The 19,439-nt window shown below is 39.5% G+C and overlaps 1 protein-coding gene across 1 annotated transcript in view; it reads left to right on the top strand.

Annotated features, from left to right (window-relative positions):
- The window catches only part of SLAIN1 (SLAIN family member 1), a 74,939-nt gene that overhangs the window by 35,222 nt on the left and 20,278 nt on the right, over positions 1-19,439 (top strand). The window contains exons 3-4 of the mRNA XM_006139951.3: positions 11,505-11,654; positions 14,799-15,140. Of these exons, the coding sequence (XP_006140013.1) occupies positions 11,505-11,654; positions 14,799-15,140 (492 nt within the window). The remainder of the gene's footprint in view (positions 1-11,504; positions 11,655-14,798; positions 15,141-19,439) is intronic.

Genomic DNA, 19,439 nt, shown 5'->3' with positions numbered 1-19,439 from the left:
CTTTCTGTCTCTCTGTCTCTCTCTGTCTGTCTGGCGAGCGCACGCACCCTATAGCAAAAACCTCTCAAAAAAAAAAAAAAAAAAGGTTCTATACAATGTACTAGACCTCAGACATTCCACAAGTAATTTTGGGTGCTAGATGAAAAATGAAGATTGTTTTTCAAGTTTCAAAGAATTTCTTTTTAAACTATAATTCTGTATCCAGGCAAATAAATAGGATAAAGATTTGGGTTATACAAATATTCAAAACATTTACTATGTGAACCCTATATTAATGGTGGAAAAAAGTACAACAAAAAAGATCACATGAGATCTAGGAAACGGTGCTAGGGGGATGACCTGGGAGAAGCCAAGAAAGATGAAATGAAACAGTGGACTGACTCAAGGGTTAGGGTCTAGTGCCAGATTAATTCCCTCCCTTCCCTTTGTCTTATCACATCCGATGATCACCTTACGCCTGTCCTAGTGACAATACAATACAGTGAAATAGACATTAACGGTTTTAAAACTAGTACTGTCAGGGCCAGGTGGTGGCATGGTGATACGGCAACTAGATCCCGTGGGAGAGGTCCTGGGTCTGTGTCCTGGACCCTCCTTGGGCATGCCAGCTGAGACTGGAGGTGGGTGGTGGCAAGAAGACCCCATGGGCGATGCTTCTCTCTCTCTCTCTCTCTCTCTCTCTCTCTTTCATGAAATAAAAATAAATAAGTAACAATAAGAAACACTTAAAAATACAGAACTGTCCGTTCTGGAGATGGAAAAGTAAAGAGAAGGTGAATATGTACTAATGTCTGGTGTTTCATGGTGGGAAGTCACACCGCAGTTGTTACTTGGTTTATCTACTTACTTAAAGTTATGCAAATATACTACTTACATAATTGTCCCCGAATTCCAGAAAACAAAAACTCCCAGAAAGTTGGTCTAGGTAGAAAAGGGAAAGGCTGCTGTTTGAGATAGCTCTATACAAAATAAGCTGTCTTTCATCTGTCTTCTTTTGTGTATGTATATTTTAATGAAGTCATAAAGAGGGTGAGCTATGGGGCCAAAAGTAAAAGGTTTTCCCTTGGTCTAAACTGTAATATATATTTATATGTAAATATACATTTTATAGATACATATATCTTTATATATTTATATATTGTATATATTTACATATTTTTACTTTTTACCTCCTCTAAAGATGACTGATTCTGAGGTCTGTTCTGCCACTCTACTAGAAGCCACATATACCGTGCCCCAAACGAGGGAATAAAAGCAGTTTAGCTCAGGAAATGCTAGAGGGAAGGATGGTTTGAAATTCATTCTCATCACTCTTCATTTCAGGAATTTACAGCGATTCCTACAGTCCATTGTGCTTGGATTTGCCACCACCCTGTCTGTGAGGGTAGGTGTGAAGACTTAATACTAGTTATCTAGGCTGTTAACTTTTAAGGTGGACCCCTCTGTCTCAGACATGTGCTAAATTAGCCTGTCTTACCATAGAATTTGATTCTGTAACCCCCTCCTTCTCTCATGACTGTGGTATAGAACTTGAAGTTCTTCTGACTGTTGTCAGGGCCCCCACTGTGGCTGTAGTCTCAGTTGAAAGCAGCTGTCTGTAATCTTCATGGTAACATTATTACCACTGGCAGATTCATGGGCCAGTCTTTTTTCTCTGTTCCTCCCAGGTTAAATTGTTACAGTCACCCAGGCCCTTAACACTTTCTGTGGCCATTTTCATTGTCCTTAAATTCTGTTTAAACCATAGCAGATGATTTAAAGGGAAAAGGCTTCTATAAAAGGGAATTTTAAAATATGCCTTTGAAGTGTAATTGCTACTAAAGTTGGATTTTTTTTTAAAAAATCTCCTCTATTAATTGCAGATGGGAAGTCTGGTGTTGACTTTGAAGTTGTAGAGATCTCTCCGGTCCCGAATAATACTGAATCTGATCCATGCATGCTTAAAGCTGGCGTTTTGTCTTCAGTTTTGACCAGTGACCAAGTGGAAACAAGTTGAGAGTCCAGAGAGCATCCCCTTTCCAACCCTCCTTTCTCAGCTTAGAGAAGTCCCACAGACGAACCCAATAATGGCAGTGAGGGAAGAATAGTAAACATTTCCTTAAGCTCTAAGAGTAGAAAAAGCCTAATTTGTCAATTATGATGATTCAATACATTAGCAATTAAGATTATATTAACAATTAAGTCCTAGGAAACATTTATTCTGTTAAATTATTAAGATTAATTGTAAAACCTCAGCCCTTTGGAATAAATATCAAATGGTATTTCTTATAAAAACACAGTGAAAATGTTAAATTGTTTTTCAGTCAATATAAATGCATCTACCTGACGATCATCAGGGGTATATAATCCCTTACTTTTAAGACAAATGTATTTCAAAGCTTGCCTGGATAGGCCAGCTCTATAGCCTAGTGGTTAAGGGAGCCAGGTCCGACATGGATGACTGTGATTGGAATCCTGATTCTGGCAGATTGAAAAACATGCCAGGTGCATGTGCATGAATACCCCAGATCCTGTCAGGATGGAGAAATGGGGAAGGGATTGTGGCATGACTATGCCCCATTGAGGGTTGCTCCCCCCTGCCCCCCATGCTTGTACCCTCTAGCAGTTAACAACAAAACTTAATCCTAATGTTGAAAGTGACTTTCTTGATTAGCTCTAGATATTATATAGGCAAAAGAGCTCTTAGATGTTTCTTAAAGGTGGCACATTAATCATGGTTTTGTAAATCACTACATTTTCAATACAGCCATAAGTTTAAATACTGAGTGTTTACAGGATCCTAAAATAATAGGAAACTGATACCTATATATCATGGATTTTACTGATTTTTAAATCATTATAGGCATCATCATACATTAAATGATTAGGAACTATAGGAAAAATGCAATTAACCTTCTAGTAGGTGTTTTCAGCTCTAATGTGAAGATTAAGAGACTTGGGCTGGTTTGTTACTAGTTCTTACTAGTATGAGTTCTTTAGTCTTTCTGACATAAGTACGCTGGGAAATACATTCTAGCTGAGTTTTTGTAGAGGAAATACATTATAGTTAAGTCTTCTCTACGTGTATTGGGGAAGGAGCACTGTGAACACCTGTTTCAGCGAAGTAGCAGGACTTGTAGATCCCATATGCTTTTTTATCAGGTCACAATGCACTCACGGAGAAACATGCTACTCAGGTTTACCCAGTAAAAAATTAGTGTATCAGATAGGCTGGAGACCATATGTTATCACTCCAGAGGATGCTCAGGCTGGAGGGGAGCTGGCAGTGCCTACGAACTGTGACCTGATGGCTTCTCCAGAGAACCTTAACTCAGTCTGTGTAGTCGGCATTTGTAAGAGTGCAATTAAACAGTACACTGTGATATAACACAAATCTGATCAAGACTTTATCCTCCTCCAAGTCAAAACACTAACTGCATAAAGAGAATACAGGTTGAGCATCACTCGTCTGAAATTCAAAATGCTCTAACATCTGAAACTCTTTGAGGGCTAGTAGGATGCCGCAAGTGAAAAATTAGACATCTGACCTCATGTCTCAAGTACAGTGAAACATATGTCGGTGTTCCTTCCTGCTATCTACATGTGTAAGAGGTATAGCAAAGAAAATGAATCATGTGTTTAGACGTGGGTTTCATCTATAAGACATCTTATTATATGCAAATCTCCCAAAATTCAGAAGAAAAAAAATCAGCACTTTGAAATACTTCTGGTCCCAGGTGTTTTGGGTAAGAGATACTTTTATTTTGCTGCATATGACTTCAGAAACCAGTCCTACCAACCTTTCTAGCCCTAATTCTTCTCTCTCTTTTTGGAGAGGTTTTTGCTATAGGGCACATGCACTTGCCAGAAGGACAAAGAGACAGAACGTGAGAAATCACTCCCCAGGGGGGATGGCCACGCCACAATCCCTTTTCCTCCATTCTCCTCTCAGGACCTTGGGCACGCAAGTACATGAGCCTGGCGTGAGTTGAAGCCACTGGATCTGGGACTCAAACCACGGTCGACTACGTGGGAGTCCAGTGACATAGCCATTACACCAACTGCTGGTCCCTCTAGCCCTAATTCTTTTCTCAAATGGCCTTGTTGTATTCCAGACATTTGCCATTCCATGAATATACAGTGCTCTTTGATGCCCCCTTGGTTTCACAATCATTACTATCTGGATTGGCCTTGGACCCCTCAAGGTCCCCATTACACATAATGTCTTCTGGGGAAGCCTGCGCTTTGCTCTTCGTGTATGTCCTCACGGTGCTTTTGTGGCACTGTTGCAGTCCGTCTTACCTGCTTGTCTTCTGCGATAGCTGGCCTTTAGAAAAAAATTAGCGTGGTAAGGATGTAAGAGTAATCATATTTTATTCACCTCAGTATCTATAGCAATTGGTTCTTTATAGTCCTAATAGTGGGTGCCCACTCAAACGAATAGAGAAAGAGTTTTTATAAAGCAGGTGGGAGCATAAGGGCCAGGCAGATTATTCCAGAGTGTCGGGGAAATGCTATGTGCTGTATATATCTATAAGCAATATTTTGGTAACTACTCAAGACTAGCCTTTGATTTTTGGTATCTGTTGGAAAATATTGAATGAAGAAATAACTCTAGATGTGGTTCATAAATGAGGGCTGTCTGAATCATTCTGGAACATTACTTTTTTTTTTTTTTTTTTAAGCTCAGGGTTATGTAGGCTTTACTTATAAAGATTTAAATGATAGTTGATCACAGCTCTCCAAGGCAGTGGACTAGAAAGATGGAGAATATACTAGCTAGCTGAGCACAGAGCCATGAGCAAGGAGATAAAAAATCGTGACTTATTTATGAAAAAAAAGATTGTATGAGTTTTAGTAAAAAGGTCTAAAATTAGCAATTAATAAGTTTTTATCAGGCTCATTAAAAACTGAAGAAAGGAAATATTTATAAGGCTGTTTTAGGCTGGTTTCTTCACACTGCCAGGATTGGCCCACCCTTCTGGAGTGACGATAATTCGAGATCACTTGCTTTGCACGAGGGACGGGTGATAGAATGTGGCAAATTAGAGTGAGTCATAGTTTCTGCAAACTGCAGTTTTGCCTTTTAGGGTCTTCTTTGAGAAAGGAGAAAGGGGATAGAAGTAGAGAAGATCAGGGCTTGTTTTCTAGAATAACGTCATCCTGATTAGAAAAGTAGCCCTACTATTGTTTCTAAAAGACAGTGTTATTTTATTTTATTAAAGAGAGATTTAGCTATAGGGAATGTGTGCTTAACAGAGAGACAGAGAGAAAGACAGCGAGAAATCACTCCCAGGGGGTTGGCCATGCTGCGATCCCTTCTCTTCCCATGGAATTTTGGGCACACATGCCACACATACCCACATCGGTTTGAAGCCACTGGATACAGGACTCGAACCGCAGTTGGCCACGTGGGAGTCTAGCAATGTAAACATTATGCCATCTTATAGTCCCAGTGTTGCTTTATTTTTGAATCCTTTTAGTTTAATGCAGTGCTGACCTTTTAAGGATTACTGCTAAAATTTTAAGTAGGTGGGACCAGTAGTTAGTGTAATGGCTATGTTGCTGGACTCCCATGTAGTCGACCGCGGTTCACGTCCCGGACCCCGTGACTTAAAAAAAACACGCCAGGCATGTGTGTGTGCATGCCCAAGATCCTGAGAGGAGAATGGAGGAGAAGGGATTGCGGCGTGGTCAAAAAAAAAAAAAAATTTTTAAGTAGGTCAGTTATTTTTTTTTTTCAGTCATGTGAGTTAAGTCATGTTGCTTAAATTTATTTTGATTATGTGCACAAACATATAAATGAGTATTCAGATATATACACATTTAACATTTATCTCTTCCATGAGAGAGACAGAGACAGAAACAAGCACCCTCAACAATCCTCACACTGTGGTCCACTCCTAGTAGTCTGGATCACAGGCATATGTGTGTGCACACCTGATAGGTAGAGGGAGACCCCAGGATGTGAACCTGGTACCTACCCTTGTGAGCCCAGATGTGTTACTCCTATGCCACTGTCTGCTTCCCCTCCCACGTTTGAATACTGACTTTATATACTATGAGTCTAGGCAAAGGTGATCAAAGAATGGTAGGAAAGCCATTGTTTCTGGGAATATTTTTTGTTGCCAGCCAGAATAATTTTAATTCTGGAGACTTAGAATTTAGGGTCATTCTTAAACCTATTTTGTTATCTTTATGTGATTTTTCTCAATATTATCACTGGAGCATTTATCAAGCCTAGTTTTTTCTGTTGTTATACTTTGATGATGTACAAATATAACTACACACGTATGTTATAATTTACTTTTTCAGTTAAGCAGCTTTGAAGATATACAAGAAAATAGATCATTAAACCCTCTCAATCTTATTTTGCAAAAAAAGATGAGGTATTAAAAGATAGAACATTTATTCCACCTCATTCATTTCAAGAAAAAAATATTTCTTAGACAGTGGAGGCAATGTAAACAGTTCAACTTCTTAGAAAGGTAGTTTCAGAAACACCCTAAAGGTGGGCTTGAGATACGTGGCTGTGACTATGGGCAATAGGGAGAAGATCTGGAGTATTTTTAAGTTCTTCTATTTGATGAAAAGCCATTGCAGTGCATTAGTGGACCAGAATAACCCAGTTAAAATGATATGTGACTAACACAACTTTGGTAGTGATATTCTGAATAGATTTGCTGAGGGCAGTGTTGGTGGCTGCCCTCCGTTGAGGATCCGGCTACAATAATCGGGTAAGAAGTGGTCAGGGTCTTACTGAGGAAGTTGCTGTAGAAGGTGCAGAGGGCATGCAGAGAAAGTACACTGGGTGGCAGATTAACCAAAGGCATCTGGGAAGTACATCCATTTAATCAATGCATCAGCATGTTTGGAGCCAACTCAGTGCCCTTCTAGGGCTTGGAATTAAAAGAAGAAAACATCCGTTGTCCGTGCTGTCTCCAAGTCATCGTACAAATCGCCCTTTTCTTACAGATAGAGCTTTGGAATAGGAATATAGGGAAATTTAATTTTGTGGTTAAGGTGTTTATTTCCCATTTATCCTTTGACAGAATTGTCTCCTTTCCTAGATCATCTTGGTCCTCATCGACCTCCCAACTAATTTAGCTTTCTTATATTAAAAATTCTGTTCAGTTAATTGATTGGAAAAAGATAAAAGTGCTGCTTTAGAAAGTTCATTTTATTTTTGTTCTTTATAAAAATGCTTCCTGTTACAGTTTTTACAATGCTTCAGCGACATGGTGAAGAATAACTGGATTGCAGTAGCTTCCGCTCCTTTGCCCTTCTTCTCCCCCTCCACAACCTTGGGCACTAAGAGAGCATCATTGTTTAGTTAGCCTGCCTCTGTGATAATTCTCCTCCCTCTTCTTAAAAGCCTCAATGCTGAAGAACAATGCAGAGCATTCTTTTTGCAATAGACGTTAATTGTGTTCTTAGTGGGGATCTTGCTGTCATAGCCACAATAACTGTGTCATTGTGTGGGGAGGCTGGGTCACAGTGGTTATTGTGCAGAGGGATGAATGCTGTTTACTTACGATGCAGTGTCGCTGCATCTGTGGGTGAGAACACGCAGTTACTGTAATTTGCCTGGCGAGCAATCAGACTGGTATAAAATAACATCATCTGTCAAGCAAGTTAGCAGTCACAAAGAAGTGTTGGCATTTTTTTTTTTAAGTGCAGAATTTTTAATGAGAAACTTCAAAAAATAGAGATGGAAGATGTGAGAACGGCTACCTCGTGTGTGTTGCATATTAACCTCTGTTTTGCAGTATGTGTCAGGGGTCAGGTTGATCCATCTAAAAGTGAGAGAACAGGGAGTTCATGTCTGTGTTTGGGCTCAGACTGGGAAGAGCCACTTCACCACAGTCAATTACAGGTTGGCTTAAGTGACATACGTGACTGCTGTCAACTGGGAACCAGGCTTCAGGGCATGTTCCCTCCCTGAAACACACAGATTCTGAAAGCTTTCTCATTGTAAATGTCGTTTTCCAACCTAGTTCTTTCACTTACTTAAAGAAAAGATTTTTTTTATGTATTGTAGTTGTTGAAATGTGAGGGTATTTATCTTAAGGATTCTTGCTGAAGTAAAAGGAAACATCTGACTCTTTTCAGTAACCTTGGTGGTATTTTGCAAGGCTCTTGAGAATCCCAGTTTGGGAGCTATTTTCTTGACTCTTCCCCACCCCAGTGCCCATTTTTAAGCACTTTTCAGCTCATTAGCGTTGCTCATTAAGTGATCTGGGGAATGCATTTCTTTTGAAGCAGCCTTTTTCACTTGTTTCTTCAAGTTTTGTAAAATTTCCAGCAAGTATAAACCACGTTATTGCTTAAAGTGAATTTTTGTCTGATTTATATATATAGTATATATAAATATATTATTAAATATATAAGATAAATATATATATAATTTATATAAATTAAATATGTATAAATATATACTATTTATAGTATATATATATTTAAATCTATTCTCTGCTGTTCTGATAGTACATTTCTAAACAATTTCTTTTCAAAAGAGTAGATTTCGACTAGAACAGTAATTTGTATGCTGTGAAGGGAACAGTAAATGATGTGCGTTGGGACTTAGTTTTTATGATTTGGGGTCTTTTTTATGATCTCAAGAACTTACAGGTAATGTGGGGGGTGGCAATTTTGCAGGGGAGAAATACATGAACTGGGATATTGAGGTAATGTAAGAATTAGATTATCTGTCCATTGTAAGCACAATTTCTTTTCATTCCTTATTTTAATTCAGCGTCAAAATAGTATTAAAGTAGAATATATAATATGGAAAATGTATAATGAAAAAGTTGTACATGGATTTCAAAATATTTTGCATGAAAGTAAACTTGTACTTTAATTCCATTTTCCATGAACTCTTGATCTTGGTGTAACCCCATCTTTAAAGTTGCATGAATAATGTATGTTCAATGCATGAAAATTTGGAAACTTTTTTTGTTGTTGTTGAGGTTTTTGCTTGGTGGGGGAAGGGACACATACACAGACACAGTGAGTGGGAAAGTGAGAAATCACCCCCCTGCCCCCAGGGGGGATGGCCATGATTCATTTGGTACAGAAAGGACTAGCATTAATCCCTTCTCCATTCTCCTCCTGGGATCTTGGGCATACATGCACACGTGCCTGGTGTGATTTTCAAGCTACCGGCTCTGGGACTCGAACCTTGGTTGGCTATGTGGGAGTCCAGCAACATAACCACTATGCCATCTGATGGTCCTGAAAATTTGGCAATTATTAAAAAGGAAATGCACGTGATCACAAGAGTCTCTACATCTGCCATCTAAAATAGCTATCATGATGTGTCAGCACAGATCTCTTATTTTGTAGGCTGTTTTTTTCATAAACCTTGCTTTGGACTCAAAGGTCTTTAGAAACTAGTCATTTTGAGTTCTTTTCATAATCTAAGCACAAGTTTCCATAAAAGAGTTTTTGATTAAAATTTTCTGAAATTAAATGGGTTGGAAGTTAACCTTCAGGAAAAGTATGTGTGTGCGAATAGTTCATCTAAAGACCATCCATGATTTCTAAAAATTAGAGTTTTCTTTGAGTTTTTCTTTTGATGCCAACCTTTCATATTTATCACAAAGCACTTAAGTTTTTTGTTTTTTTTTTTGGAGAGAACATTTCAGATGTAGAAATTCACAATTCACAATAAGTCTCAATTTTATACAAGCATATTGGCTTTCATCAAAATGAGACCAGTGTACTTTTTCTCAATGGATTTATAAATAATATCCTAATTCCCAAATGGTTGATTTTTGCATTCTTTTCCCCATAGATAAGTAGAAGTCATTTAAAATCTTATGAAAAGTTGCCTTTTCTTTTTCCTTTTTTTTTTTTTTTTTTTTTTACCAAAAAACTCTTCCCTTTCTCCTTCTGACAAATCAACATCTGCTTCCATATAGCTAACTGCTGCCTTTTTTCTGCTTCTGTGACAGCTAGCCGATGGGGGGGGCTCTTCTCTTCTCCCCCCTGGACTGCTAGCCGATGGCGGAGTCTCTTCTCTTCACCTGCCTCACTGGCTTTTCCTTATAGTCCTGTTGCAAGACTCAGCCCTTATAGCAATGGCATTAATACTCCCAGCTTCTCTAAAACCTCAAATAAAGCAATACTAACACCTGAAAGAACAGGTAATATTTCAACTTTTTGACTAGCTGCTTGCTTTGTAATTCAGTGACTCTACACAACTTAAATGTCTGTCGTTCATTGAAAGGCTTGAAGGTAATCTTATAATGGAGAATTTGTGCTGCCCATTTTGGTACAGAAAGAACTCGCATTAATTCATACTCCAGTGCTGTTGATCTCCTGTTTCTGGGTGTGTGTGGTTAATTGTCTTCCCTCCTTAACAACAGTGTATGTATGTACTTAGATGTTGTGTTTTTGACGCTAAGTGTCCAGCACAATATTATGCTCAAGATGGTAAACCTTTATATCTTGTGTGTTTTTTGTTTTGTTTTGTTTTTTATTTCTAAGTAAGCCAGGGCAATGGAGAAAAAGTAGACACTTAGTGGCTTTTTTTTGAGATGAGGGTCTAACGATTCCTTATTTGTCTCAGTATTAAATGTGAATATGATTCCACTCCATGTGGGTCCGTCCTTCCCTTTTACCTCAAGTCATTGCGTTTTTACCTTAGTGGGTGGCTTCAGGTCTCCAGTGACAACTCATTGGCCTAAATTATGAAGACTTTGTGTTTCTGTGTACGAGCATGTGCCTTTTTAATGTGTGACACTTTTGTCCTGTTTGTGCCCATTAAAGAATGGGCCGGATTAAATTTTGACTTTAAAATACATGATCGGTTACTACCAGGGTCAGATGATCAATGAATGTCTGACTGTTGATCAATGTCTAATTGTTAATGAATATGTGTTCATATACCAGGTATATCCTTATCTTTTAGGTATATCTTTATCTTTCAGGTATATCTTTATCTAATGTGATGCTGATTTTAGCATTTGTGACAAAACATACATAAGGTGAAATCTACTCTCAAGAAAATTTTAAGTATATATAGTACAGACCGATTCCCATCCCCCTTTGTTTTTTTTTTTTGTTTTTTTTTTTGCTATGGGGCTTGTGCATTTGCCAGAGCCAGACAGACAGGGGCGGGGAGTGAGAAACCACTGCTGGGTTGAGGGGAGGGGATGGTTCTGCCACAGTCCCTTCTCCAGTCTTCTCTCAGGATTTTGGGCTTGAAAGTACATGTCCTTGGTGTGATTTTCAAGCTTCTGGCTGTAGGACTCAAACTGGACCCAGCCCTGTATGATCTACCTTAACCTCCATGCCACCTGCTGGCCCTAGACTGATTTTTTGTTTTTTGTAAGTATGAAAATTTAATCTGGAAAAAAGTAAACAGTTTGATATGTGTGAATTGTGCTTTTTATCCAACTGTCAAGTGGTGACATGTTGGTTGTTTTTGTGACACCATCAAAATAGAGAAAAAACTGTTGTTTACATATGAACTGTAAAGCATGTAGGATAACCAATAACATGTTTCCTTTGTGTTGTAGGTTTCACATCCAGGGGCTCCCCTCTCAGTCCCCAGTCATCAATTGACAGTGAGCTGAGTACTTCAGAACTGGAAGATGACTCCATCTCCATGGGATATAAGCTACAGGACCTCACTGATGTTCAGATCATGGCTCGTCTGCAAGAAGAAAGTATGTTCTTCTTAAAGTAGAAAAGTGCAGTTTCCACGTGAAGTGTTGGGTTGGGAGGAGGTTCAGGCATTTCTTCCCAGGTAATGGGTAAAAAGTTATCGACTCTTGGGGCTGGCAGGTGGTGTGATGGTTGAGCTACTAGACTCCCAGCGAATGGTTCAAGTCCTGGATCTGGCGCCTGGTGGCTTGCTTTCTTTTCTTCTTTTCTTCTGTCTCTCTCTGGTATGTGCATGTGCCCATAGCAAATTAAATAATAGTAATAAATAAATAATTTTTTCAACTAGACTATCATACTGCTCTGTTTTTAGGTGGAGCAGCTACATACTTCTCATACTCATGTGAACATGATAAAGTGTTAGTAAATACTCTGATCAAAATACATTGATAAATCTAGCACATGGCTTGGTGGATCTCATAGGGCCTACTATGTAATTTGAATCCCAGACCCAGCGGCTTGAGAAACATACCAGGTGTGTGTGCATATGTGCCCAAAATCCTGAAAGGAGGGAGAGATGGAGGAGAAGGGACTATGACGTGACTCTGCCTTATTGGAGGGTGCTCCTCCCTGGCCTCTAGTCTCTGTGTGTCTGTCTCTCTCTCTGGCAAATATACAAGCCTTCTGGCTTAAAAATGAAACAAAAAAGAAAAAACACTGGTATATAAATATGCCTTATGTAGCCATTATTTTTTAAAAAGATTAAAATTAAACATGCAACTTCATTTGACTCAGCTAACTGCACTCTTAGACATTTATCACAGAGGAGTGGAAATTTGTGTTTACATAAAAACCTGCACCTAGGGACCAGCAGTTAGTGTGATGGCTGTGTCGCTGGACTCCTATGTAGTCAACCGCGGTTCAAGTCCTGGACCCAGTGACTTAAACTCACGCCGGTATGTGTGCGTGCATGCCCAAGATCCTGAGAGGAGAATGGAGGAGAAAGGATTGCAGTGTGGTCATCCCCCCTGGGGGAGTGATTTCTTACTTTATGTCTCTCTGGTGAGCACATGCATCCTATAGCAAAAATAAATAAATAAATAAACAAAACAAAACAAAAAAAACCTCTCCAAAAGAAAAGAAAAGAAAAGAAAAAAACCTGCACGTAAATGTTTTTAGCAGTTTATTTGTAATAGCCAAAAACTCAAGTTTACTTAGATGTCCTCTTTTAATCACATTGGCACATCCATACCATGGAGTACTACACAGACAGAAGAATGGAACAGATAGTGAAAATAATCTGTGATATTCACTTGGCTATTCTGGTTCTGGTTTTAAAGGGGTAGCAGCTGTGAGCTATATATTTTTCAGTACTGGTGTGTCACTTACAAAGTAATTTTGTACCATGAATACAATTTAAAGTATCTGTAAGAACCATCAAAAAATGATGTAATAGGTAATTCCATTTACTTTACACTTTGAAATGATATAATTTTAGAAATGGGCCATGTATTTATGGTTGTGGGGCGCTAGGGATAGAGATGGTTGTGGTGACAAAAGGGCAACTGAAGGGATTTTTGAGGTGGTGTTTATTATTTTGACCATGGTTGTGAATGTGTGAACCTGTAGGTAATAAAACTGCATAGAACTTAATACTGACGCATGTGTGAGTAGAACTGGGAAAGTCTGAATAAGAAGGGTGGATTATATCATTGCTAATGCTATAGAAATCATGTAATTTTTGCAAAACACAAAGCACAATTTGTGTTAAACACAATGATTTGTTGTTCTCAGAATTTGTCAAGGCTTATTGTAAGATATATGATAATGCCGGTGTAGGATTTAATAAGTTACATGTTAAGGGGAAAAATGATTATATTATTACTTAATAATATTAAATTTAAATATTCTTTCTAAAATATATATAGCTAAAACCTGAGGTCAGTTCCAGAAGTAGTCAGGTATAGACTACTTTTAAATTGTGGTATTGGCAATGAGTTAAATAATGAGAAGCTTGGGTCAGTCAAGTGGCTTGGTGGTTGAGGCAGTTGGATCCCACATGGGTGACTGCTCAGATCGGGTCCTGGGCCTGGCAGCTTGAAAAACACCCCTGTCTCATGTGCCTGCATGCCCAAATCTCAAGAGGTGAATGGGGGAGAAGGCATTGTGCCATAGTCATTCCTGCCATGGGGGTGTTTTCTCAGTTTCCCTCTGCCTCTCTCTCTGGTGAGTGCACAAATCCTATAGCAAATTAAAAAATTAAAATAAGAGAGAGAAATAATGATAAGCTTGCAGTTTGGCTCTTTTTAGATGGTTACTATTTAGGATGACCTGAAACTATTAAAGTGTCAGTATGCTTCGAAAGAAATAATATTAGTAACATAGAACAAAAAAGAAATGGCCTGATTGGGAAATAATTGTATCTCAAGCTTCAAACCTGAATTGTGAAAGTTTGGAGTGGGGAGTAGACTGACTTTCTACTTGGACAGAGATGTGATTATTTTAATTGTTCTAACTCAAAGAAACTATTACTAATGACATAGATTTCTAAGTTCTCCCAAATATCTATAAATTTGGAAAGGGATCATTTGGGGAAACAATAGATGTTGCTTGATGAGCATAGCAGGTATATTTAACCTTCACTGGAACCAGGGCAATCTTTTTCAAAACAGAATTGCAAATATGTTTGTTTTCTTTTTCTTTTCTTCTTTTCCTTTATTTTTTCTCTTTCCTCCTTTTCTTTCTTTTTTCTTTTCCTTTTCTTCTTCCTTTCTTTTTTTTTTTTTTTTTTGCCTTTTTTTCATTTTTGCCATAGGGTCCATGTATATACTCATTGGAATGAGACAGAGAGAGGGAAAGTGAGAAATCATTCCCCCCTACCCCCTGCCCCAGGGAGATGGCCATGCCAGTCCCATCTCCTCCATTCTCCTCTCAGTATTGTGGCACTCATGTACCCTCGCCTGGTATGATTTTTAAGCTACTGAGTCTAGGACTTGAACCATGGTCAGCCATATGCAAGTCCAGTGCCTTAATATCCACGCCACCTACTGGCCCATTTTTCTTAGGATCTGCTAAATTAAGAACAAGGTAAGCAGCTTCCATTAGAATAATTTGGCACAAATGTTTGTTCAATATTTGATTGTTTGTAACTTAAGGTTAGCTAGATCAAACTGTCTCATACGCTAATCCTGGTCGTTATTGTTCTATAGGCCTTAGGCAGGATTATGCCTCCACTTCAGCATCTGTGTCAAGACATAGTTCCAGTGTGTCACTGAATTCAGGAAAGAAAGGGACCTGTAGCGATCAGGAATACGATCGGTACAGCCTGGACGACGAGGAGGAATTTGATCATTTGCCACCACCTCAGCCTCGTCTTCCAAGATGTTCACCTTTCCAAAGAGGAATTCCCCATTCACAGACTTTCTCCAGCATTCGGGATTGCAGGAGGAGCCCCAGTTCCCAGTATTTCCCTTCAAACAATTACCAGCAGCAACAGTATTACTCGCCTCAAGCCCAGACTCCAGATCAGCAACCAAATAGGACCAATGGAGGTAGGTGGTATTCCCGTTTGTTCTTTCCACAAATTTGATCTTGTATATGTGATCGAGAAATGGCTTTCAGTTTCATACAAATAATTGGGAAGGGTTACCCTAATATCCTATCACTTTAGCCTAAGTTTACACCTGTAGTTGACCAGCTTCTGATTATGTTTCCTAGATAGAGAGCATCAGGGAAACTACTGAGTCGTAGCTGGCTCAGGCTGAGTTATACATAGGGAGCATCTTTATGTTGTTCCTAGTATAGTTGTGGGATGGGCCTGGTTATGCAAACTGAGTTCATGGTCAAGTCCCACGAAGTCAAAGGCTCCACACCGCCATGTTCTTCACCTGTCATGCATCATTCCATCTCTTACTGATTGTCCTGGCATGGAGTGTTGGTTAGCGTGCACAGTGATACTTAGAGAACATGCTGTTCTTGCACAACCAGGTTTAGGAGATGTCTGGGATGTGTCTTTCCCTCTGATTTCCTGACATCCAGAATTAACATCTGTATAGCAGTAGAATACTGAGGCTAGTATTTGCCATGGTAATGGGAAATTGATCTGTCCTGGTGTCAGTGTGGTTGGGGGGAGGATTTTTTCCTTTTTTTTTTTTTTTTTTTGGAGAGGTTTTTGCTGTAGGGCACGTGTGCTCACCAGACAGACAGAGAGACAGAAAGTGAGAAATCACCCCCCAGGGGGGATGGTCACGCTGCAATCCCTTCTCCTCTGTTCTCCTCTCGGGATCTTGGGCACACACGCACATGCGCCTGGCATGAGTTTAAGCCACCGGGTCCGGGACTCGAACCACGGTCGACTACGTGGGAGCCCAGAGACATAGTCATTACGCTAACTGCTGGTCCCTGTTTTTTTTTTTTCTCTTTCATGGGAGATAGAAAGGGAGAGAGAAACAGAGACAGGGTCTTCCCATGTCATGATCCTCCTTCCCCAGCTTCCCAATTTATTAGGATTATAGGCATATATAGCTGCACCTGTATTGTTCAGGTTGGCCCAGGAACCGAACCCAGGCCTTCCATGTGGCCTCCAGCCTCCCAAGCAGTGATGCTATCAGTGGGTTACTGTGGCTAGAACTGGAGTATTTTTTTCTGTCTCCTTCATTTTTTCTTCTCTTCTTCCTAGGAGTTAAACTCTTTCACTTATAAAAAAATATATAAGTGAAAGCAATCATGTAATATTATAAGTAGTAATGACCAACCAGGCCCTATCACACAAATCTCCCAAAATAGACCACTTAATGAGAATTCATATTTATATAGTTACAGCTGATAATTATTGTTATTCTTTTAAGAGAGATTTTTTGCTATAGGGCATTTTTGCTCACTTGAGAGAAAGAGACAGATAGACAGAAAGTGAGAAATCACCCCCAGGGGAGATGATGATGCTGCAGTCTGTTCTCCTTCATCCTCCTCTCGGGATCTTGGGCACGCACGCACACGCAGGCACACACATGTACTTGGCATGAGTTTTAAGCTGCTGGGTCCGGGACTCAAACCATAGTAGACCGCATGGGAGTCCAGCACAGCTGATAATTATTATATAGTATGGTTTCCCAAAGTTGGGCCCAGAAGTGACCAAATACTGTTAGGCTAAATATAGCTTTATTAGTGATGAACTCTTACCATGTTTTTAGCTTTTACTTTTTCTTCCTCCGTACTTGTGTCATTCGCTAACTGAGCCATCATTTAAAAATATTTAAAATTTTATATTTGCAATTTCTCTTTTTTAGTGCCTTCAGGTTTCAAGTTTCAAAGCAGCAACTAATTGTCATAATGACATTCTTTTGATTAAAACTCATAGTGTCAGAGAGACAATGTATCCATTGGTTTAATGGAAGTCACATTAAAACTGAGAGGGCACCTGGAGTTTTTTCTCTAAAGGTTTTTTCAGTCAGGTGTGTTAGCACATCCTGGTTGAGAGCTGTCACACAGATGCCAGCTCTACATCTTGATAGTATTGTCGATGGGATCATTTTCCTCTACTCCACTGTTTGTGGCACCTTAGAAAAGTGGTATTTGTTTTCATTAAACACCATTTTGAAAAGGATTAGGTTTCCCTGAAGACTGTGCTATGATATTCCTCATAGGAAAGCAGAGACACATCACAGTTTGGACTCTGGTAGTTTTATTTTTCCTAAAAGGTCTGGTTCCCACATGCAAAGGAAAAGTAGACTACAAAGGCAATTTTCCAGATTTGACTTCTGACTAATCAACTTAATGTCTGAAAGCACAGGCTCTGAAAACCAGAAGACTCAGTCTCTCTGTCCTGTCTTCCCACTATTCCTCTGTCCCTCTCTCTCTCTGGCCCTCCTTCCCTCCTTCCACTACTTCCTTCTCCTTTTCTTTCCCCACCAGAGAACTCATGTGTCTGTCAGAAAGAGACACACACACACACACACACACACACACACAGAAAGCACTCTCCCAGTGGGCATGGCCACACCACGGTCCTTTCTTCATTTCTTCATCCTGTTGGGATTCTGGATGTACATACACATACGTGTATGGGGACTTTTTTCCAGCCACCAGGGCCAGGATTCAAACCATACCGTTGGCCATGTGGAATCTGGCTCTCTTAACCACCAGGTCCTCACCTACCCCTGTCACTGAGAGATTTCTTAAGTCTCTGGCTTTAGTTTTCTTAACTATAAAATGTGGATAAGAGAAAATTCATCTTTTAGAAAACTCAGGTGTGATTTCACATCAGACCATGTGGTGCATACTTTCCCAATCTAAATAGGTCTTACGTGTTTATTAACACAGGATTCAGATATCTGAACTGTTTTTGTTGCCATAGGATTAGAATATTATTTGAATAAAATTGTAAAATAAGAATGGTAATTTTGAGGTGGGCTCCATAGCTTGGTGGCTAAGTGCTATGCAGAAGGAGCCATGTCCCCCATGACCTGTCAGGGAGACAGAAATGCCCAGGCCCTGGTGATTTGAAAAACAAGCTGGGCATGTGTGTGCTTTCCCATGAGCCTGATAGGATAGAGAATTGGAGGTAGAAGGATTGTGGCATGGCCAGACCCTGTGGTGGGTACTCCCTGTCCTTTCATGCGTGTGCTTGTACTCTGGCATAATACAGAAAAACATGAAGGGTAATTTTGAAATTAATCTACTAATTGTTTTGGAAAATGTCTGAAATACATAGATTGGAGGAAAAAAATGGTTAAATAATAATCCATTTTTAAGTACTTGAAAATAAACTAAAAACTGTATATTTATATTTTCCACTTCCTGGAAGGAAAAGTAGACTACAAAGGCAATTTTCCAGATTTGACTTCTGACTAATCAACTTAATGTCTGAAAGCACAGGCTCTGAAAACCAGAAGACTCAGTCTCTCTGTCCTGTCTTCCCACTATTCCTCTGTCCCTCTCTCTCTCTGGCCCTCCTTCCCTCCTTCCACTACTTCCTTCTCCTTTTCTTTCCCCACCAGAGAACTCATGTGTCTGTCAGAAAGAGACACACACACACACACACACACACACACAGAAAGCACTCTCCCAGTGGGCATGGCCACACCACGGTCCTTTCTTCATTTCTTCATCCTGTTGGGATTCTGGATGTACATACACATACGTGTATGGGGACTTTTTTCCAGCCACCAGGGCCAGGATTCAAACCATACCGTTGGCCATGTGGAATCTGGCTCTCTTAACCACCAGGTCCTCACCTACCCCTGTCACTGAGAGATTTCTTAAGTCTCTGGCTTTAGTTTTCTTAACTATAAAATGTGGATAAGAGAAAATTCATCTTTTAGAAAACTCAGGTGTGATTTCACATCAGACCATGTGGTGCATACTTTCCCAATCTAAATAGGTCTTACGTGTTTATTAACACAGGATTCAGATATCTGAACTGTTTTTGTTGCCATAGGATTAGAATATTATTTGAATAAAATTGTAAAATAAGAATGGTAATTTTGAGGTGGGCTCCATAGCTTGGTGGCTAAGTGCTATGCAGAAGGAGCCATGTCCCCCATGACCTGTCAGGGAGACAGAAATGCCCAGGCCCTGGTGATTTGAAAAACAAGCTGGGCATGTGTGTGCTTTCCCATGAGCCTGATAGGATAGAGAATTGGAGGTAGAAGGATTGTGGCATGGCCAGACCCTGTGGTGGGTACTCCCTGTCCTTTCATGCGTGTGCTTGTACTCTGGCATAATACAGAAAAACATGAAGGGTAATTTTGAAATTAATCTACTAATTGTTTTGGAAAATGTCTGAAATACATAGATTGGAGGAAAAAAATGGTTAAATAATAATCCATTTTTAAGTACTTGAAAATAAACTA

This window comes from Tupaia chinensis, unplaced genomic scaffold (assembly GCF_000334495.1).
Source record: "Tupaia chinensis unplaced genomic scaffold, TupChi_1.0 Scaffold000013_1, whole genome shotgun sequence".
NCBI lineage: Eukaryota > Metazoa > Chordata > Mammalia > Scandentia > Tupaiidae > Tupaia > Tupaia belangeri.
The sequence above is the reverse complement of the archived record's forward strand: the minus strand, read 5'-3'. Positions and strand labels throughout refer to the sequence as shown.